This window comes from Paroedura picta, chromosome 11 (assembly GCF_049243985.1).
Source record: "Paroedura picta isolate Pp20150507F chromosome 11, Ppicta_v3.0, whole genome shotgun sequence".
Lineage (NCBI taxonomy): Eukaryota > Metazoa > Chordata > Lepidosauria > Squamata > Gekkonidae > Paroedura > Paroedura picta.
The window spans coordinates 8,864,742-8,888,551 of record NC_135379.1 but is presented as its reverse complement, the minus strand read 5'-3'; the positions used below and the strand labels follow the sequence as shown (position 1 = coordinate 8,888,551).

Here is a 23,810-nt window from a genome sequence, read left to right as displayed (position 1 = left end):
CTGTGCGGTTTGAGGTCAGCATATTCTAAGAACCACCTTCTGCCATGAACATGCCCATTCACTCCAGTCATTTTTGGAGATCTTGCTTCAGGTGCCTTTACTATTGGGGGGTTGCTGGGGGCTAGATGAGTGAGAACTAAAGAAAAGGCCTTCTTGATCGTGCTGCTGAAAATCTGGAACTCCCCTCCCAGGGACATTAATCTGTCTCCAAATGTCATTGTCTTCTGCCAGTAGGTGAAGACTTCCAACTGTTGTTGTCTTCCACCAAGAGGTGAAGACTTCTTTGCTTTGCTTTGTATATATGCTCAGTAAACTCTTATTGCCCTCCCAGGCCGTGTGTGTATGTTTCTTTGTCTGTGTGTTCTTCATTGGATTGTTAAATGATTCTACGCACGTCTTATTTTACATGTTTTAAAGTTTTGATGTTCTCCATCTTGGAGGCCCTCTTTGGATGGAAAGGTGGCATATTAGTGTTTGAATTAGAATAAAAACATAAATTGAGCAGATCTGACTTTAGCGTGAAAGAAACAACATTAGAGAATCAGGATGACCTGTGACCTCTTGTCAAGTGTGCCCTCTGTTGCACCCTCCAGTTCGGTGTAGTGGTTAGGAGTGCGGACTTCTAATCTGGCGAGCCGGGTTTGATTCCCCGCTCCCCCACATGCAGCCAGCTGGGCGACCTTGGGCTCACCACAGCACTGATAAAACTCTTCTGACTGAGCAGTGATATCAGGGCTCTCTCAGCCTCACCCACCCCACAGGGGTGTCTGTGGTCGGGAGAGGAAAGGGAAGGTGACTATAAGCCGCTTTGAGACTCCTTTGGGTAGAGAAAAACGGCATATAAGAACCAACTCTTCTTCTAAACATGCTGGCTGGCTTTCATCTGGGAATTAGCACTGCTGTCACAAAAAGACAAGTCGAGGCTATGTGCATGTGGGCTCGTGCATGCACACGCATGCGGGAAAGGGGAAAGAGGTTAAAGACATGTGATGGTAACAATCACTTTTAAAAGAACAGAGGGGAACGTGGGGGGGAGCGATGTCAACAGGAGAGACCCTCTCTGGCTTACATCTCTGCAGGGACAGCTTGATCCGTGTACTGTTAGGCTGAGACAGCTTCCCCAGATTTATTTACAGCAAATCTTAATAATTAATAAGCCGTTATGATGAAAGCGGCTCCAAAAACCATATGGCGTGCAGGATGTGAAAAAGATCTTCCGAGACGGAGCAGTCGGGCGGAAGCTTGTTCGGCTTCCCTTGCTGCGTTCTGTCGGAGCAGAAGGCAAAGGTGTTTTCACGGCATGGAATGTTTACTTACAGGTTCTCGTTCGGGGAGGGCGGGGACTTCTGTCTGTTCAGGGGGCCTGACTTTGAAACAGGCCAGGCCAATCCCGTCAGCAGAACCTTGTGCGAGACAGGTGTGAGAACGCAGATGACATCGGGTCAGGTGCCCCCTTCGCCTTGGTGCATCAGAGTCGACAACTTTCGACATCGTGATTTAGGAAGACCAGGGTATACATATCACACATAGCTTTTCCAATACGAAGAGCTGGTTTGAAGAATTCACATGGGGTTGGGGTCACTGTGGGTGGGCAGGTAGTTGGGAATTTCCTACGTTCTGCAGGGGGTTGGACTAGATGGCCCTGGAGGTCCCTTTCAGTTCTATGATTCTGTGTTGGGCATGGCTCCCAGACCTGGCAGGAGCCACACAGGAACAACATCTGCACATCACACCCCGTTCCTGGGCCACTTGCTTTGCCCCCATTCCCACCCTCTCTCTTCCTGATCACACTGAGTATGATGCAAATGCCCCCCCCCATGGCCTGTGCCCTTCTTAAAGGACTCCCCCTAATAGTGTTAAAGTGCAGCTCAGAAAGGAAATGGAGGGGAAACCCTTTAAAAGACTTAAAGGGGTGAATGTGGAGAGTAGCGCCGCCATTTTGAAGGCAGCTCTTAGTTCTGTCCCCCCTCACGGGGGCTTTGAGGGAATTAGTCATTCGTTTCCCCACAGCCATCTGGCAGTTTAAACCTTAGAGGGGGAGGTTTTTATGTTCTCTGGAGCAAAGGGGGGAAATGGCAACCAGAAAAGTTGTGTCCACATTAAGCACAACTCCAGCTAGATGATCCCCATAACTGAGGGGGGGTCTTCCCTGTGTGGAAGCAGCCGGAGTGCAAAATAATCCGACTATAAAACCAGTCTGGGGTCAAAATCCAGAGATCTGAGGTTCAGCAGAGCTGGGAATAACCACAACTAAATTCAATATTCTGTCAGCATCTCTTTAGGATTGCCTTCTCTGGATTGGGATTTTCCTGGAGATTTGTGGGTGAAGCCTGGGAACGGCAGGGTTTGGACGGGGAAGGGGCCTCAGTAGGGTAAATGCTGTGGAGTACACTCTCCACAGCAGCCATTTTCTCCCAAGGAAGTGATCTGTGCCATCCGGCAACCATACCTGGGAGGATGTTTGAGAGATTACAGCAATGACTATTACGCTTGTATCGAGCTTTTTACCACCCAAAGGAGTCTCAAAGTGCCTCACAATCACCTACCCTTCCTCTCCCCACAGCAGACATCCTGTGAGGTAGGTGAGGCTCTGAGAGAACTGTGACTGGCCAAGATCACCCAGCCGGCTGCATGTGGAGGCAGAGCGGGGATTGAAATCTGGATCTCCAGATTAGAGGTCGCTGCTCTCAGCCACCACACCAAGCAGGCAATTACTGGGAAGAGCAGGGTCCGTTTGCAAATTCTGTAGATATTTGTGGAATAGGATAGTGATCTAAAGATGGTGAACTTCCTCACGAGATGGACATTACCTGTTTTGGTTCTCCAGGTCGCCACAGTGACAGCTGGTCATGCAGGATACTAGCAGAGCAATGCCGATGCGGGAATGCTCAAGGACCGATTCCGCAACACAGTTTGACATAGCGCCTTTTGTACCCCTGCGGCCTTGTTGTAGACAATGACAAGGCCGCTCTGAAAAGGAGATCAGTGGCGAGCACTTATAAATTAGGCAGACGCCAGCAGTTGCTGCTGTCTAACTGAGTGAAAGAACGGCTTCTGGTTGTCTTTTCAGGAGTTTGCCGATTCCGTGTATCAAATGGTTACACAGAAGTTTCAAGAGGTGACCGACAATATTGCTTCCATCCATGCACGTCACAAATCCCTTGCAGGAATTGTAATGACCAGAGGTAAGCGGTGACTTTATTGCATGCTTGGTTTTCTATCCTATCATTTACGCAGGATATTTTTTCCTGGTAGATTTTTTTTCTCCCCCTATTGAAACAATAGTTTACACCAGGGCAGTAGTACATGTTTTTGTTTATATTTTGGTTTCTATTTATGTTCAACTAGTCATTCTGACAATTGATCAGCGTCTAGTGGTGCATTCCATAGCCAGTTATACCTTCTGAGTCGATTGAAGTTATTGGGCTTAAAAGTAGGGTTGCCAGGTACCACCAGGCTATCAGCGGAGGAGGGGGAGGTGCTCTCCAGGAGTTCCCCCTCCCCTGCACTTACCCGAATCCAGAAGAGTGTCCTGTGTGCTTATGTCAACACATCCAAGACACAAGGGACAATGTTCTGACTTTGGGGGAAAACTCTATGGTTTAAAAAAATGGCCTCAAACCATAGAGTTTTATTCAAAACCCAGAGTGTCACCCCCAAATGACCCTGGCCTGCTGACATAATTTCTGGGTGATGTTGGGATGTTCTTCCTGGTCCTGGTGAGCATGGGGGGGGGGGAGGTCCAGGGGGCAATTTCCCTCGCTTTCTGAAAACCCCAAAGTGGGAAAAGCAACATCAAAGGGAGGAAAGGCCCTAATCCACAGACTTTGTTAGTTTTTAAGGTGTTTTTGATCTTTTCTGCTGCTACAGACTAATGGCTACCCACCTGGATCGATCATTGAATTGTTGTTTTGTCTATATATTTTTATTACTGTTAATAAAAACCACAACCAATATATTAACGACACAGACATCTGCTGTATCCTGAGCTGTGAGTCAAACCTCATAATAGTTCCATGTTATTTTCTTAGCGGTTTAACAGCAGTGACATTTGCTATAACTCTCCAGAGTTAGAGACTTGGATGAAACTTGAAAGCACGATCCAATCCCAGGTGTTTTATCTCCTACACACAGTTTCATTTCAGGTCTGTAAAAGTACAAAGGCAGCAAATCATGTATCAAATGCAGATGATTATCTTAAGATATACATATGTTTAGAGCCTGACAGACAATTTTTCAAAAAAGGCAGGAGGTATCTGATGCATATTCAGAGTGGGATTGCTAAATTATCTGGAACAAACTGGTATTATGCTGTCGTCTCAGGCTGTGCAATATGTTAACTGCTTTGGGTGTGTATTAGATCACCAAACAGACCATTGTAGGGTTAGAATAGACTGAAGACCAGCTCATCTACCTTCATCCATCCCTCTGTTAACTAAAAGTCTATTACAAAGTCCATAACAGATCATAGAATTTACAGGCATGTGCACAGGAAAAACATTCCGATCATTTTTTAATCGAAATCACCCTTTGCTGGTTTGGATTTGACCAAATTGATTTGGACTGAATACAAAATGGTCTGGATTTTTTTCTGTGCTCATGCCTCTCCCCCTTCCCACATCTGCCACCGTCAATACATACAAAGAGCGCATCCATTGACGACAAGGCTGGGGGAAGCATTTAAAGGGCACGCCAACCAGCTGATCATGACAGATCAGCTGCTTGGCATGCTTTCTCTACCCTGACCCTCCCTTTAAACTGGCCAAATCACAATTCAGATGCCACTGATTCAGCCAGCTGAGCGATTCAGCTCGGGTAGGTACAAAAAGTATCCAAATCAGCTTTGTTTCGGGCATCTTTCACTTTATCCAAAGCGAATCTCCCATCCCTATTATAGACCTGGAAGTATCCCTGTGGATCATTTCGGCAAGAGACCTGGCCACTATTTGTATTCCAAGTGCCACCTTAGTCATTGGGACAAAAAGAGCTGAAGTGGAAAATGAAATATGGAAGTCCCAGGGTGCATGTTGGACACTGGCTTAGACTGCCAGATGCCCACCTGAGGCAGGTAACAACCCGCCCCTTCCCACTTTCATGGCTATTGGGCAGCTGAGCAGTGAGACAAGAGGAGGGGGTGGCAGTGCAGATGTGGTAACTGCATTTATGTTCGCTGTATCCATGATGGTCTGGGAATTTCCCCGATCTGCATTGTCTCTGCTGTAGAGACTGAGGGAATTCTCATCATATCTCAGAGGCTAAGCAAGCCCAGCCCTAGTTAGTACTTGAGTGGGAAGGCCAAGGTCATGACAAGGAGGCACGAAGGCAAACCACCTAACCTTTCTTGCCTTGAAAACCCTACAGCGGGGGTAGTCAACCTGTGGTCCTCCAGATGTCCATGGACAGGAGCAGTGTTTGCTGGCAGAGGCTCATGGGAAATGTAGTCCATGAACATCTGGAGGACCACAGGTTGACTACCCCTGCCCCAGGGTTGCCATAAGTCAGCTACGACTTGACAACAACAAAATAACCAGGAAAGCTTCACATTTATGGCGCACACTCCAGAATTGTGGGACATTTCGTACAACACCCACAGAGACAGCAGGACCTCCCACTGCAAAATACCATGTTTCTAAAAGAAAGCCCCAAATGTATATATATTATTTCTGGGAACCTCTGTGTTTTAAGACAGTCTTTGTTTGGAAGAGCAGTTTGGTAATATGACTTTTTTTGTTTACTGTTTGGGATTTGTAATACTGCCTTTCCTCTCCACCTTCAATAAGTGGACATCATAAAGAAGCCCTGCCGTACATTCTACGGGTAATCTATTATTTCCAGAGACTCCTCTTCAGAAAATAAAGCCCGGCACTTTTCCAGTAGATGAGAGGGAGCTGGTATTTAAACACTGTTTTCCCATTTGAACTCGATACATCTTGACAGTTTAAATATAGACAGAAACATTTTTGTCCTCCCCCCCCCTCCCTCTTCAAAATACATGATATAAGAAGTTCAGTCCTTCCCAGAAGACGAGGTGCAGAATCTCACCGAATAGAGTTATACATTGATTTCTTTTCTCTGGATCTGACTTCAATTTTCTCTCCCTCCTTTTTTGTTTCTTTCTTCTTTTTTTTATGAAGCTGACAATCACTTTGATCTTAAAAGCTAGCGGGGAGGCCTTTTCAAGTTATCTTATACAAAATAAAGATGAAGTGGACAAAAAGGGTCTCCAAACAGCCGTTTCGTGCTGTGATAAAAGACGGCAAATTATCGCCCGCATCTCATGAAATGGATCTTAATAATTGCTAAGTGAAGTAGCAGGAGGAAACTGAAAGTTGGCAGTCCGTCCCCGTGGATCTTTTGAGTCGTTTTGAGATTCACGGCGCATAGCCCCCAAGTGTAATAAAGAATATTGACGGGCGATCGATTTCTAGCCCGGAGTTTACCGCCAAGTTGGAAGCTAGTAAGATATATTCGGGGAAGGCTACAGTAGACGGGCAGCTTAAGGATCCAAGGTGCAATGATAGGAGTCCTTGGAATTCAGAACAGCAAGATCAAGCATGCTTGCTTGACAAAATTCTCCCCTGAACAATGTGCAGGGACACAGCTTCCCATGTTCTGTGGTGGATGGCCCGTGGATGGATCCTAGCCCATGCCATTTAACTCAGGTGAGCCCACGCTGACACACACACCACAGGCTAGATGTCCAACACAAGCGAGAGACCTCTTCCTTCTTCTTCTCCTGTCCCCTGCTCTTTCTTTAGCTACTCAGTCACTTTGTTTGCTATTCACCTGCCTAGCTGGTTATAGAACTGCAAAGAAGAAGAGTTGGCTTTTATACCCCGCTTTTCACTGCCCGAAGGAATACTCTGACCTGAATGTAAATAGAAATATATATTTGTGCTTTGCATCACACACTGCAGCCTTTTGAAACTCTTTTACCATTGAGAAACCCCTGAAATATTCTTCAGGCTTCGAGAAACCCCAGAAGTGGGGTGATCATGCAGAATGTGGTTGGGAAGCAGAGCTGTGGACACGCCCACCTGGGGCCCCTCCCCTTCTCACTCCCTCCAGGCCCGTCATTGGCCATTTCGGGAGGAGGGGTCAGCGTCATCATATATGGTCAAATAACCTGATAAGTGTTTAATGAACTTAAAAAAATATATTAAAACTTAATTAACTCCCTAAGAGCCTCTTGTGGCGCAGAGTGGTAAGGCAGCAGTCTGAAAGCTTTGCCCATGAGGCTGGGAGTTCGATCCCAGCAGCCGGCTCAAGGTTGACTCAGCCTTCCGTCCTTCCGAGGTTGGTAAAATGAGGACCCAGCTTGCTGGGAGGTAAAACGGTAGTGACTGGGGAAGGCACTGGCAAACCACCCCATATTGAATCTGCCATGAAAACGCTGGAGGGCGTCACCCCAAGGGTCAGACATGACCCAGTGCTTGCACAGGGGATACCTTTACCTTTACCTAATTAACTCCCATGCATTTGGGAACCCCTTCCAGGGCTGCCAAGAAACCGCAGGCTTTCACAAAACCCTGGTTGAGCCTGGAGTAAACAGGTGGGTCGGAGAAGGCCCCGAACATGATTTCTTTGTCAACCAGAGAGTTTGGCTGGAGCAACATGCAGAGCTTCCTCTACCCCAAAACACATTGATCAAAAAGGAAGAAGAAAAGAAAAACACCCCAATAGGCAGCTCCTTGGAAACGCGGCAGAGGGGGGAATTATTCTGCTAAGTCAGTGTTCTCCTTGCCAGGGCGCCATTCCTTTCTCTTGGCACGGAGGGGAGCAAATGAAATGGGCCATAGAAATTAGAACCGGAGAAGTCTGCAAAGTCATCACATCCATTCCTCGGCAAGGGCTCGATCGTTCCCCGTGGCCCACTCCAGAGTGCCTTTCTTTTTTCCTAATCGAGATTTAAGTGTATCAATTAGCAAAGGGGCTTTCAGCGTTTCCTCTGGGACCTCCGTCCGTCCTAAATAGCCTTCGCTGTTAATAATAATTCTCTTTTGTCATTCGACTCTCCGGTTGTGTTTTTGTCGCTCTTTCTCCTAATTCTACCCCCACCCCACCCTCCAAAAAATAAACAATGCTTAACACCCTCTCTCCTTCTGGGCTTGCACTTTTCAGGTACTTGGCTGTCTGTTAGTGAAGGTGGACGCTTTTGCTTTAATTTTCCAATTTGCAAGCACTTAATCCGTTTTGTCGCCACTCTGATTTTACCTCCAGTTTGTCAGCATCTTCCCTGTATCCCGTGGATTGCAACAGGCCTGTGTCGGCTAGTCTGGTGGGTTTTGCGGGGGAAGTTGCACGGAAGCACCATGATGCTGTGGGGCAAGAGAGGCATCTGCTTCCTCATGGCATCCAATCTGGGGCAAGCAAGAGGCCAACTTCCAAGCCATACGGGTGTTTGGCAGTGATCTCAGAGGGTTTAAATGCATTGGACCCTGTTCAATCCATTAGCCCTGTCTGATCAACCCAAAGCTCTAGTCACAAATTTTCAGTGCAGAACCAATCCACAGGACACCATGCTGGGACCACCCTCTCCACAGCCTGGAGCTCCCCCTTAGCTCCAGCCTGGAGCTCCCCCTTTCTATGCCAGGCCATATTGTAACAGTCCAGCAGGGCTCAGCAAGGAAAGCGCTTTAAAGGGCTAAAAACGGGAACGGGAAATGGCACAGTTTTGAAAGTGGAGCTTAGCTCTCGTCTCTTTCCTGTAGTGGCAGCAGAGGAAAGGTCTGCAGACATTTTAAAGATTCCCCTTTAACCCCCCCGGGAACCCTACTGGGCATGCTCAGAATGAACCCAATGTCACGTGGACGGTCCTTTTGAATGTGAGGGTTTCTTGGATGTCCACGTGGGAAAGAATCTCCAGGTGGACTCAACCTAGCACGTCACTTGTGGCTTCAGCGTTCATAGGCTTTTATCAGATGTATGTCCCTCCAAATCAGCATTCCTTTCTTGTTGATTATTGAGGGTTTTCTGATTGGTACCATCACAAAAGAAACCGGGGTTACTCACAGTGGTTAGCTAAATTACCAAAGAAATATTCCCCCTTAAACTAAACCAAAGTCCCTTCGGCAACATGGAATGGATTAAACAATCCAAGAGTGGAGCAGGAGGTCTATGAAGTTCTGGATCCAGATGCCGTACCTATAAAAAGTACACCCATGCAGGCATTCATCCGTCAATATTGGCTGAAAACAACAGAGTCTTTTGATTGATTTGTTAAAACAGGAAACAAAGAAAGAACACCGAATTATTGCTTACCAGCTCGAGATGAACCAGCATTGAAAATTACATGGAATTGTACCCCATGAATAATTCACAAGGGTGACTTGAAGCTATCATTATCTCTAGCGGTTCATGTCAGTCATCACCAACCTAATAAGAGGTGGATTTTTAATATGTTAATTAAGCCTGTTTTGTGCTCGCTCTCTCTCTCTCTCTCTCTCTCTCTCTCTCTCTCTCTCTCTCTCTCTCTCTCTCTCTCTCTCTCTCTCTCTCTCTCTCTCTCTTTTTCTTGTTTCATATGCAAGGATCTAAAATAGCAAAGTTATCTTTTTTGAGCATTGTAGGAAGAGAAACTGGAGGGTTCGTGGCATTCCGTTTTGTTTAGCAGGCATAAGCTTATCTAACGAGACTGCTCTATTAAATGTACACTTACTGTAAACGCAGAGATCGATATAGGTTCGGATGTACGTAACCGTTTTCTCCCCAAGTTTTATGCCCAGAAAAAGGACCTTTGAATACATTCCCTTATAAGTCACAAGGTTTGGGCTTCCAGACGAGAGAAAAGATGATTAAGTGAAGCTGTTCTGACTCAATCTATACACTTATGAATAATATATATGGAAGCACTGAGAGATACCTGGTGAGGTTAGGATTTTAGGGCAGACAAGAAGGAAGCACTTCTTCAGATAATTGATAACTAACTTTACTACAAGAGTATGGGATGGTAACTTCCATGACTTCGAAAACGAGATTTGGCAAATGAATGGAAAAGAGCTTGGGTGGCCAAAGGCAGGAGTGGTTTTCGCAGGGCCCTAGCAGAATATAAGTGCAGTGGGAGCAGCCAGAATGGGGGCGGAGGGTGGAAAGGGGTGTCACTCCAAGTGTCCTTAAAGAGGGGAAAGGGGGGGGGAGGTGAGAGGCTAAAATCCTGATCTGTGGGGGGCTCGGAAGAGCAGGGCTCATTGCACGTGTTACATGGATATACCAGCCTTGGCTAAATCTAATTTCCATGTTCAAAACCAGTAACCCCTTGAAAACCAGTGAGCTTCCATGGCAGAGTGGGGATTTGAACTTGGGTCTCCTCGATCCTAGTTCAGAACTTGAACACTGAAACCACTGCACTGCACTGGCATCACATCTTCTGGCATTTGAAACTTCTGCTTTAGGATGCTTTGGGCTGATCCTGCGTTGAGCAGGGGGTTGGACTAGATGGCCTGTATGGCCCCTTCCAACTCTATGATACTATGATTCTATGATTTGGGCTGCCAGCTCCCGGTAGGGAAATTCCTGGAGATTTGGGAGTAGAGCCTGGGATTATGAGAATTTGGGGAGTGGAAGGATCTTAGCAGGGTGTAACACCCTAGAGCCCACCCTCCAAATCAGCCATTTTCTCCAAGGGAAAGGATCTCTGTGGTCTGGAGATGAGCTATTAATCTGGGAGAGCTCTAGGTCCTACTTGGAGGTTGCCAACCCTAGCTGGTATCACAGGGCTATTGTAAACAAGACGGAGGGACAGACCAGAACCAATGGGATGAAATTAATTCAAAAGAAATTCCGTCTCAACATCCGGAAGATGTTCTGGACAGTCAGAGCGGTTTCTCAGTGGAACAGGCTTCTTTGGGAGGTGGTGGGTTCTCCATCTTTGGAAATTTTTAAACAGAGGCTGGATAGCCATCTGACGGAGAGGCTGATTCTGTAAAGGCTCAAGGGGGTGGCAGGCTACAGTGGATGAGCGATAGGGTTGTGAGTGTCCTGCATAGTGCAGGGGGTTGGACTAGATGACCCATGAGTTCCTTTCCAACTCTATGATTCTATGATTCTATGATAAGCCCTTATAAACCCATAGATTTCAATGGATGTAGAGGTGTGTAGGATTGCATGGTTAGTCTGCCAGGCACAATCCTGATTGTCCGTCCCCCCTTTTTCATTTCTGCAAAGCATATAACCTACACATCTTCAAGTTTTCTTCTGTTTAGCTGTAAATTGATTTATCCATGAAAGAAATGGGATTCACTGCATGCTCAATCCAGTGTTTCATAGTAAATTTGGCAACGATGAATACATGCAGATATTGAGCTTTATTCAGACATTGTTGGTAGGTCCCATCAACCACAACTTCGTGATTTCTTACATAAGAAACATTCTTCAGGGAGGGATTGGAATCCTAGTCTCCAAAGGTTTTTCAATTAGAACTGTCCCAAAATCTCATATTCAAAGGGGCACACTGGAAAAGTCTCCTAGCCCATCTTGGCAAAAAAAGAAAGGAATTCTTTATAAGGCGGATGACCATTCTGCTGACCAACTAGAGTTACATGTTTTATTTGTATATAGGAATTTGGAAGGTTTTCTGTTCCACAGATCTCTTCATCAGGCAAAAGGGAAAGGTAGCCAGAGCCCATTTTTCAAGAGAACAAATTGGGTTGCATGGGACTGATAACATTTACATTGCTGATAATGGGTTATTTGCACGGCTGAAAACATTTGCTTCCCCGATAATGGTCTATTTGCAAAGCTGGGTTACAAGTAACTGAAAACACTTGCAATTTACAGAATGATTCAGTGGGGTATTAGAGACTGCAGAATTGCAAGCAAGGACTCTGTGCCAAGAATCTGTAGGGGAATGGGTGGAGAGAACTTATAGTAAGTCTTAGAACTGCCTTTCTCAACTTTTTTTTTACCATTGAGAAACCCCTGAAACGTTCTCCAAGCTTTGAGAAACCCCAGAAGTGATGCAATCATGCAGAATATGGTTGGGAAGCATATCCATGCATACCCATGCATACCCTCTTGCCACCCCCTCCAGACCCCCAGCACTGGCCATTTTGGAAGGGAGGGTCAACATGACCATATACAGTCAATCACCCAATAAATGTTTAATGGGAAGGCAAAGGGGTGGCAAGTTACAGAAGATGAGCCATTGGGATATGAGTATCCTGCATAGTGCAGGGGGGTTGGACTAGATGACCCATGAGGTCCCTTCCAACTCTATTATTCTTCTATTCTATATTTAAAAGTTTCACGAATCCCTGGTTGAGAAAGCCAGTCTTAGACGAAAAAATTTGCCACCCAATTCAACAGAATTGGAATTGCTTTAGAAATCATTCATAATGAGAAAAAGTTGCTTGGAAGCTGGCATTGTAAACCCAGACCAAACTCTATTTTTGGGGTCTAAACTACCCACCCACCCCCGACTCAACAGTGTACGGAGATGGCCATAACTTCTTTCTGGAGCACATGCTTTGCCCTTCATGGCATCTGTAGATTAAGTTTTGGAAGGCTCTTAGCTGTGGACCTCAGACAATACTAGATGAACCAGGGGAGTGACTCCGTTTCTTATATTTCTCCCTCCACCCACTGCACCTGACCTCTGCCATCATATACTCTGTGTACTTTCATATATTAAAAGATTCAGCTGTTCTGGAGTGTTCCAAGGTCTCTTTCTTGAGCCAGCTTGGTGTAGTGGTTAGGAGTGTCAATTTCTAATCTGGCGAGTCGGGTTTGATTCCCCGCTCCCCCACGTGCAGCCAGCTGGGTGACCTCGGGCTCACCACAGCACTGATAAAGCTGTTATGACCGAGCAGGAATATCAGGGCTCTCTCAGCCTCACCCATCCCACAGGGTGTCTGTGGTGGGGAGAGGAAAGGGAAAGTGATTGTGAGCCACTTTAAGACTCCTTCAAAGAGAGAAAAGCGGCATATAAGAACCAACTCCTTCTTCTTCTTTCGTATTTATTTTTAAATTTGAGGATTTCACCCAAGGGGCATTCACTGTTTCCTCCACCTTGGCTTCCTTACATGAACTTAGTGCAGCCTTTTTCTTCTTTCAGTGGCATTGTTTCCTGACATCAACACCATTTTGGGGAGCCATCCATATGATCCCATATGATATTCTGCTCAGCTTGCTTCTGTGTGCCTCTCTGCTATGCTGGAGAGCCGGGTTTGATTCCCCGCTCCTCCACATGCAGCCAGCTGGGTGACCATGGGCTAGCCACAATCCTGTTAGAGCTGTTCTCACAGAGCAGTCCTCTCAGAGCTCTCTCGGCCCCACCTACGTCACTGTTATGGGGAGAGGAAGGGATTTTAGACCTCAGGTAGTGAAACGCAGGTATAAAAACCAACTCTTCTTCTTCAGATCTGTAGTAAATACAAGCCGTGGTTTTGCAAATGAAGTTTCTAAACAGGATTTTTGTCCCAAGAAGCCATTGCTTAAATATCCTCGCTGCTAAAAGCAGTTGCTTCTCTCCTTCCCTCCTCTCCATCCCGTTCCCCCAGATGTGCTGACACGGCAACTTTTCCACCTCCTGCTTCTTTCCCCCCACCCCCCAATCCACTTACCTTGCTCCATTTCCTTTTCAAATTGAAAACTATTATGAGGGTTAAGCCTGATACTAAAAAAAACTCTAGAGTTATAAATTTTTCACCCATTATTTCTAGTTTCATCCTTCTTTTTCTTATTCCAGAAGTTTTTTCATGCAAGGCCTGGGGAGGAGGGGCCGGGCAAAGCAATATTCAGGACCTTTCCCAGGCAGATGGGTCGGGTCTCAAGGTTATAAAAAAGAACTTCTGCTGTAGGGTGGGTATGACGGCCTATTCAAAGTTAAAGCTGGATGAATTCAAAAAGCCACATCTCTCTTTCTCTGGCTCTTGTTTTAAATCAAAATATCGCCTGAGCTTAATTCTTTTTGACAGCTATTTAATCCCTTCCGGGGGGGGGGGGGGACTTAGAATTCGTGTCAGTCCTCTCTAGGAATTGCTGGGAGCTCTGGTTTTACCATAGAGTGTCTGCTAATTCCTAGAGAGGCCTGCCCTTTTTCAGGTTTTCCTCCATCAGTGGCTGCCCCTGCCCTTCCTTCGTTTTCCTGCTGGTTGGCAGGCCATACCTGGACCCATTCCATACATAATGCACTTTCAATGGACTTTAGAAGCAGATTTTCCTGTTCTGCAAAGCACAGTGAAAGGGAATTATCCAAGGTGTGCAGAATGGGCCTTGGAAACCACTAATTTTAACCCACCTTGAAACACAGAGACAGGGCAAGCTAAAATTCCAAATAAGAACGTTTAACTCATTACAGACACAGGGGCACAAATAACCACTTTGCTTAGCGATGAGTTTCAGAACTTGTAACAGCCAAGAATTTATCTTATAGACAAGCATGTTTCATGATTTTTGTCGGATGTATGCTGATAGCAGGGCAGGCCAATCACTCAGGGGACATTCCTTGAGGCGGCAACTTCTTGCATACGTACCATGCTGCAATATGCTTAACTGGGGTTATCAATTCGAAAATCCATTGGCCTGCAGAAACTGCGCCAAGGAACTAGAAACATGGCAGAGGTCAGGAAGCAGCGTGGTCTGCTTGAAAATCGGTCCTGTTCCCAAAGTTTGCCACAAAATACCCCCAGCGTCCTTCTCATCCTTGGTCCCAAAGGTAGCATTTGTTCCAAAAGGTCATACCTCCACTAGCGAGCAGAAACATTTATGGGAGAGTGATGAATGGGGGTAAGGTAAGTAAACTGAAGATAGCAAGATAGACTTATGAGGCTCGAAGGAAATCCAGTGCGAGCAGCTGAAAAAACCCATAATAGGGACTGATATCTGTTTAAAGCATCCTTTTAACCTCTTGACCATGGAGGAGCCCCTTCAATTATTTTTCAGGCTTCAAGGAGCCCCGGAAGAGGTGTCTGCTGTCCATGCCTCCCAGCCACAACCCCGGAAGTGACATTACAGGAAGTGACATCACTGCCCGCATTAACAGACAGGCTCAAGGAGGACTGAGGGAGAAGAGACAGGAGGTGGTTTAAAGCAGGTGTAGACATGCAGGCTCCATCCCCTCCGAGGTGCAGGAACCAAGAGAGGATTTGTTCTCGGGAGGGGGAGAGATAGAAGCAGCTTGTGGCCGAGTCCATTAAGATAGGAGGCAAAAGGACACCCTCTGGAGCTCCTGTGGACCCCTGTTTGGGAATCGCTCGTTTAAAGGTCCAGCTGAACCAGGAAGATTGGTTTGTCCCATGTGGCTTCTGAAGAAGAGGAGCTCAAAGCCCTGTATTTAACGCTACCAGTGTCACAGTAGTGAAATTACACAGGTTGTATGTTTCTATCATTTTAAAAAATTGCTTAAAAGATTGACCAAAGTTACAGCGTGTACAGCTCTTGGGATGCCGTTATTGCTCCAGTGAGTGGAGAGCGGAGAGCCAGCTTGGTGTAGTGGTTAGAAGTACGGACTTCTAATCTGGCGAACCAGGTTTGATTCCCTGCTCTTACCCCACATGCAGCCAGCTGGGTGACCTTGGGCTCGCCAGGGCACTGATAAAGCTGTTCGGACCGGGCAGTATTATCAGGGCTCTCTCAGCCTCACCTCCCTCACAGGGTGTCTGTTGTGGGGAGAGGAATGGGAAGGTGATTGTGATCCACTTTGAGGCTCCTTCAAGTAGAGAACAGAAGCATATAAGAACCAACTCTTCTTCTTCTTCTAAACATGCTGGCTGGCTTTCATCTGGGAATTAGCAGTGCAGGATGAAATGGAGCCAGCATTATTCTAATAGTGCCGAGATGTGAAATTGCTGCGTACTCCAAGGACCGTGTAATCACCTTCACTGGGCCCTTATTAGGGCTCTCTCTGCCTCCCAGGGAAAGTGTGGTCTTCAGGGACTCGGGCAATTATGACAGCTGATTTTAAATCTCCCTTGTTTGTGCAGTTGTTATATTTTGCTTTTTGTCTTATTTTTTTTTCCCCTCTTTCTATAGGTTTAGACATCCGGCAGGCTCAGGTTATTGTGCTGACATCGGGCACGAAATGTATAAACGGAGAGTACATTAACGACCAAGGGCTCGTGGTCAACGATTGTCATGCAGAGATTGTGGCACGGAGGGCTTTCCTTCACTTCCTTTATTCGCAGCTGGAACTGCACCTGAGGTAAACTGGGTTTGGAATAAGCAGCCCTGTAGGGTGGCATACCCTTTAGAGCAGGGGTAGTCAACCTGTGGTCCTCCAGATGTTCGTGGACTATGATCCCCATGAACCCCTGCCAACAAACGCTGGCAAGGGCCCATGGGAATTGTAGTCCATTGACATCTGGAGGACCACAGGTTGACTACCCCTGCTTTAGAGTGCTGGAGCGGGATATAGGAGACCCAAATTTGAACCCCCGCTCTGCCATGGAAGCCTGCTGGGTGACTTTGGGCCAGTCACATAATCTTGGCCTAACTCACCTCTCATGGGGGTTGTAGTATGAACAGAATGGAGAAGGGGGGGGGATGTTGTGAGTGGCTTTGGTCCCCACAGAGGAGCAAATTTTATTTGTTTGTTTGTTTATTTAGTATGAAGTAAATAAAGACTAACAAAGTTTGTGGCAGGGGCTGAGCATTTGGGGAGCCAGCTTGGTTAAGAGTGGCGACTGCTAATCTGGGGAGCCGGGTTTGAATCCATGCTCCTCCACACGCAGCCAGCTGGGTGACCTTGGGCCAGTCGCAGTCCTTTAAGAGCTGTTCTGACCGAGCAGGAATATCAGGGCTCTCTCAGCCCCACCTGACCCCAAGTTATGCAGACCAGGTCTAGGACTATAGGGGTGGCCTCAGGGGAGGGCAGTATATAAATATAATAAATAATTATTAAATAAATAAATAGATAGATAAATCAATCAATAAATAAATATTGAAAGGTTGTGTCAGTAGGTGCTGAGCATTAGGCTTTGGATAAGTGAGCATTTGTTTATGAAAGTTGCAGTGTAGTTGTTTTTCTGACCCACTTATCAGAGAGTTTGTTTGTTTATTTACTTGTAAATAGATAAAGCAGATAGAAGCTCTGGAATCCCAAACTGTCGGTCATAAACGCTCCCTCTCTAACAAAACCCTAGGAAACAGTGTCAGAATTTGCTTGATCTACATGTAGGGATGCCAGACTCCAGGTGAGCCCTGAAGATCCCTCAGAATTACATCTCATCTCCAGACTACAGAGATAGGTTCCCTTGGAGAAAATGAATGCTTTCGACCAGATGACCCTGGAGGTCCCTTCCAACTCTATGTTTCTTTGCGGGAGGACTCTTCTGCAATGTACCCCACTGATGTTCCTGCTCCTTCAGGGCCCACCCCTAAATCTTCAAGACTTGCCAGTTTTTCTCCCTCTCTCCACTGGTGACCAGGGGAAGACCTGGCAGTCCTACCTAGATGTCTCATGTTTGACAGTATCTTTACCTAGCTTTTCCCAACCACTTAGCTTTCATGTGAGCCATCCATTAACAGATTTTTCCGACCAGTGTTTTATAAAAACAACATGATAGGATGTGTTTTTAATTTGTTAGCCACTTTGGGGGGGGGGCTTATGAAGGCAGAAAGGCAGGGCTTAAATTGTGTAAACTAAATAAAAATAAACTTTGAACAGAAGTGAGAGAATACGAGAATCTAGAGGGATCAGCCATAATTGATATTCTGTCTGTCTCTCTCTCTCTGTCTCTCTCTCTCTCTCTCTCTCCATAGTCTCTGCTTCTTTCAACTTATTTTTACGTTAAATTATTATGTTCTCTCTCTGTAGCTGTCCCAGTGCTTGCCGTGTGCTGAGAATGGCATCAGTTTCTCTAGGGACAGGAGTGCAATCATGGTATCTTAACCTACGTATTGATCCATCTTCATAGCACATTTAGTTATGTTATTGTGTTATTTGGATCAATGCTCCATTTTTGTGTGTGAAGGGAATTTTCCGAGCAAAACAAAACTGCGTTGCCAACAACTTCTGCAGAACTCTGTCTCTCTCTCTCTTGCTCTCTGTTTAGCCAGGAGCGTATGCCACTGCTCTCTTGACACACACAAACACACACACACATTGTCTGCCCTTCGTGCCTTTGGAAAGGAGAGTTGGGAACTTCTGCACATCTAGTTCTGGCCTCTTACAGTTCATAGCCTTTCTTGTTCACATACAGTATTGATTAGGCAGTACAATGGCCAACCCCAGGTTAGAAGGGTGGTGGGGATTTGGGGATGGAGCCTGGGGGACAGGGTATAATGCCCTAGAGTCCAATCTCTGCTTTCTCCAGAGGAACTGTTTTTTGTTGTCTGGGGAACTGCTGTGTAATTCCAGGCTATCTCCAGGCCCAGCCTGGAGGTTGTTGAAAGAAAGACCCGTCAGCTGCACATGGCTAGGAAGAAAGAAGCTGACGAATGGCTGTTGGTTCTAGTGAAGAATATTCTTTATTGATTCAGAGCCAGAACAACTTCCGGATATTCGCTCATTTTCAAAATAATACATTTTCTTCAGTGGCTCAATTATGTGTTAGAAGAGCTTTGGAACGTTACAGTCCAGCTAATCCAACAACTGGTATATAGTCCAGATGATCATAGATTCTGTGTGTAAAGTAGACGGATTGCCACATGAGGAACAGAACCTGCATTCTTGTTCCTGGCTTAAATTGCCTCCTTTCTCTCCCCCGCCTCCAGTCCTCCTCGACTCTCCCTGTGATGTCACTTCCAGGGCCATGGCAGAGAGGCATGGCCAGCTGACATCACTTCCTGGGCTTCTCGGAGCCTGAAAAATTACTTTGGTCAAAAGACTAGGAAAGACTGAGCTGGGCCAATAAACAACTCTTCAGCGACAGAACTGAGTCCTACTCTCATACCATACCATACACCTAGCAACAGTTTCTAAATACCCCCCAAGGTTTCCTCGGTAACACATTTTAACTTTATAACAGCAGACATTAACGCTTTGCTGTTTTAGCTCTGGATCATTCCAGAATATGTGTGATTTCTGAAAACTCTTGAAGTAGCGAGGTTTCAGGTATTCCATTGTTCCCGAGGTTTCTGTCAGGGTGATAATGCAATTAAAGTAGTTCGGAGAGTTCACTGAAGGTGGTAGGGAAATGAAAGAGCTACGGGAGGCCGCCGTCTCCTCAGGAGTTCCTAGTGGCTCCGTGTAGCTGTCAAGCAGGGTAATGTGCCCGTAAATTTCACTCGACAGAAAACGCACCACGGCATCAAAAAACCGACAAAACAAGCAAACCGTGGAAGAGTGACAGCCAAGCGGTTCTAACAGCAGGCAGACTGTGCTGGAAGGAGAGGTGGTGATCAAGCAAGATGGCAAGACAGGAGAAAGCAAAACACGAGGAGCTCCTAAGGACCGTCAAGTGGAAAAGAAGAAAAATAGCTGAGCTGCATCCAGACTTTAGCAATAGTACCAACCATTCTAGGAGTCTGTTTTTTAAAGGATGAGAAACAGGAAGACTCGCAAGTGAAGATCTTGTTAATTATCCCCATTAATGGATGAGCTATTATTACTTTTCAGACATGAGTATTAATACTTTGCGCACATGAACCACTGAGTTTGTGAAAGGGGGAACCAGACTCTCTTTTGTCCATATACATGTGTTAGAACGATAATGCTGCTGTCAAGGTGATGCTTGCAATTCATATGTTATAATATAATATTACTTTTCTTCAGAAAAGTAATTATACTCCGGTTCAAGAAAGAACTTTACAGGGATTCACTGGGGTTGGGGGAAATCTACCACATATAATCTTAACCGTATGCACTCATGCTTGCTGTGTGTGTACCTCTTTAAAAATATTATGTATCCTGATAATATCTAAGAGACTACCCTAAGAAAACCAAGTTAAGCTCATTTTACTGGGCTACAATTTAGTGCTTTGCAGTTCTGCCAAACTCTCAATAAGAAATGCCCCTACCTCGCTGAATCAGGGTAATTAAAATGGGGCAGATTATGGGCTCGGTCCGATTGATTCCCCTTTTGTGCCATGGAAAATTGACATAAGTCACTAAGGAAGGTCAAAGGAGACCATGCAGATAGATCCTGACAGCTGCTAAACAGCAACCAAGATGGCTGAGCAAGAAGCTGACCCAGGGCTTCTCAACATATCCTCATTGTGTGCCATTATTTTCTTCTTCAAAGTCAGGCCGCTTGAAAGCAGACAAACACAACTCCTTCCAGCACCAATTCCCTGATATTTCTCAGTGTCGAAGGAATTGCAGGTCTGCTGCTGGCTAAATCAATCTCGATTCCACGCTGACCTGAGGTGGACTCGTATTGTAAACAAGCTCGGTAACACCTTGAAGAAATAGAGCAAATGTTGAGGCCATGAAGGCATCACTAAAGGCCTACTTGTTTATTATTTGGCCTTTGGGAGTTTGGCTGAAAACTGAGAATAGGCCTCAGGCCTGGGCATTTTTCCCTAGCTGTCCACATGATGGTTAGAAGTTTACATGGAAACAAGAGTTTTATTTAAACATCTGCATCTCTCTGTTCAGTCATGGAGCAGGGGCAGGGGAAAGATTGGGGAAGGAGGCGAATATGAACCTGGGGCCTCCTTCTGAGACCATTCCAGGGACCACGTATTGAGTGACTGAGGACATCAGGGAGTATTTGTGAGATTTTTCTCATTTCCTCCATCCTATGATCCTATTATTTGCATTTTTCCTGTACCTATTCAGTTTGAAATGAAGACAGCAATATCATTTTTGAGACTGGTTAAAAACAGAGTGAGTCCGGAGTTGAGAAATATGGCTATTTGCAAAAACGGTGCAGGCTCTTAGGTTGATCTTTTCTGCTCTGTTCCAGCAATGGTACTAGCAGTGCCCACTCACCCCAAACATCAGGATATCTGCCCTTCATTGGTCCCTCTGAAATCGATTCAGAATTAGGTGGTTGAAGATTGTAACCATGTAAGATTTGGGAAGCAAATTTTGCTTCTTTGGAATTTACAGAGAAACCCATGTGGATTATTTTCAAGTAAATGGTTCTAACTCCCTACGTGGTAGGTTTTAGTTTTCAAATAACTTATTCTCATCTAATCAAATAATTCAAATAACTTATTCTCATCTAACTGGATGGCCCAGATGAACAATCTCATCAGATCCTGGAAGCTAAGCCCTCATTAGTAGTTGGATGGGAAGCCCAGGGTTGTTTTGCAGAGGTGGGTAATGGCAAACCACCTCTGAATGTCCCTTGCCTTGACAATCCTGTGGGGTTGCTATAAGTTGTCTGCAACTTGATAGCATGTTCTACTGCCAATCCTACTTAAAGAGACAAACGGGAAGGAATTCCTGATGAGTGCATGGTTGCTATCAGGCCAGTCTTTGACTGTTCCCCAGATTTTACCCTTTCTGGCTAGTTGCCATGTGAACTTTTTTCACATAATGGAAGGAACAGGAGTGAGGCTGGTTTTTTAATCTCTTTAACATATTTCCTGCACCCTGTCTTTGGCCCCGCCCCAGCCATATCACCACAGAATCATAGAATAATAGAGCTGGAAGGGACCTCATGGGTCATCTAGTCCAACCCCCTGAACTATGCAGGACACTCACATCCCAATCGCTCATCTACTGTAACCTGCCACCCCTTTTCCTTCACAGAATCAGCCTCTCCGTCAGATGGCTATCTAGCCTCTGCTTAAAATTTCCAATAGGAGGCTGGCTCAGGTGAACTCCCTTAATCGACGGATACCTCCCAGTCCCTACCCATCTTGCTTGCTAAAATATAAAATTATTCTAAATAGGAACTGGACAAAGACACAATTTGTTATTTATTCATTGATTTTCTAATAAATATTGTAACTATGGTGCAAACTGCCTCTAGCCAGGGGCCCACCAAAACTGGGGGATGAGGCCACCCTGCCTCCAAACTCCGCCAGCACATCTGCCCACTTTGCAGCAGCCACCTCGTTTAGGGTTTTACCAGTCCACGCTAACCATGACTATATAAATAAACTTAGGCTCCCTGGTACAGGATGAAGCAGGTGAAAAGGGGACTCTTTCGCAGACAATTTGAGATGGCCTCCCCAAAACTACATCTCAGCCCCCAAAGCAACCCACGAATTCCCTACTTTAAACACCCCCCAATACGTTGTTTTCAAGTCACAGTCAATTTATGACGACCCTTGTAGCGCTTTCAAGGCGGGGCACTTCAGAGGTGCTTTGCTGTTGCCGGCCCCTGCACAATGACCCTTGGTGGTCCCCCATTCAAAGACTAACTAGGGTTGATCCTGCTTAGCAGCTGTGAACGGATGAGATTCGGCTAGCCCGAACAGGGCAATGCACACGGATATTAATGTCTAAATAAGCAGGATTAATGTTCTCCATCCTTTTGTTGTTGTTCAGAACTTAATATAAAAGAAAAAGGAATGATACAGAAAGTCCAAGCAGAAAAGAAAAAAATAGTCTCCATCCTCAGTGTAGGATAATAAATAAAGTTTCCCTTCATAAATGGATGGTTAAAGGTTCTCTTATATTCTTCTTATAAGGAGGGCTTACTTCTGTAGCCTTTTCATGAATACAGCCCACCATTAAACCAGCAGTTTGAAAGATTCCTTTTTCACTTGGTCATAAATCGGAGTCTTTTTACCACCTATTTTCCCTTCTTTTTTACTTGCAAGAATCAGCTTTAAAGCTGCGTCTAAACTTATTGGCAAAGCATCCTTCAGACCTACTGAATTTTAAAAGTTGACAATAGCAGATGTCAAACACATCCAGCTGTTAAACTCTAAAAGCATTTGATCTTTTTAAAGACTGCATAAGAATTATTTTTGGTGTACAATTGGTCAGATGCTCCCTTGAGCCTTAAATGCACTGGGATGCTGGAGATTATGCCTAGAAAGGGAGGATATGAAGTGCTAAAGAAGAGAATATGTATGTGCCAAAAAGGCCACAGGCTAACCCATAAGGAAAATAGAATCAGTTCTGATTTAGAATGTAACAAATGACCTACACCCTCTCTTTGTGATCCTAGCAAGCGGCGAGAAGACGGGGAGCGATCAATCTTCGTGCGGTTAAAAGAGGGAGGCTACAGGCTAAAAGAGAGCATTCATTTCCATCTGTACGTGAGCACTTCGCCCTGCGGAGACGCACGCCTCAACTCCCCCTACGAAATCACGACTGACTGTAAGAATTGTACTTCCCTGCTATTATTTCTTGCTCTGTTAACATGTTCATTCAGTGCTTCCTCCTAAGGAGATAGCAGAAACGATGCGGTGAAGCTGCAGAAACTGTAGAAAACATCCTTCTCTTGTCGGGCTGGTGTAGACATAACCTTGGTTTTTCTCTTTTCTGTGGTTAAGGAACTGGGACTCCGGAGTACACATAGTCTCCTCACAGTTCATCATCTCCCCAAAGCAAATTCCCCTCTTCCTTTACTATGGTTAAATTTAACCCTGCTGGGCTCATTCCGCATATATTCGATAATGCACTTCCAATGCACTTTAGAAGTAGATTTTCCTATTCCGCACAGGAAAATCCAGCTGCAAAAGCACTTTGAAAGTGCATTATTCAATGAGCGCAAAGGAGGGTACTTCCTTCAGTAGCGCTTGAAACCATGATGTGAAACAGACTTCAGGCATTGGGTTAAAGGGAATCTATGTTAAACATAACCATGGTTAATGCTAGTGACCTTCTGAACCATGGTTCATGGAGGAGAGAAGCATTTGCTCCAAGAATGTGGAAGGAAATTAGCAGGGGAAGGAAAAGGGACTGTGTCTACCCCAATCTGAACAAGTAGTAGATTACCTTTCTGCCAAGTATAACCCCAACAAAAGTTGTCTTTCCACTCAGACGTATGAGACAGCCTTTTCTTTTGGCATTCAGTATTTGG

General features: G+C 45.5%; 1 protein-coding gene across 3 annotated transcripts in view; it reads left to right on the top strand.

The window, feature by feature from the left end:
• Positions 1-23,810, top strand: part of ADARB2 (adenosine deaminase RNA specific B2 (inactive)) — a 315,856-nt gene that overhangs the window by 255,231 nt on the left and 36,815 nt on the right. For all 3 annotated transcript variants that reach the window (XM_077303289.1, XM_077303288.1, XM_077303290.1), the window contains 3 exons: positions 3,071-3,185; positions 15,970-16,138; positions 22,953-23,104. In XM_077303289.1, coding sequence (XP_077159404.1) covers positions 3,071-3,185; positions 15,970-16,138; positions 22,953-23,104 — 436 coding nt within the window. The remainder of the gene's footprint in view (positions 1-3,070; positions 3,186-15,969; positions 16,139-22,952; positions 23,105-23,810) is intronic.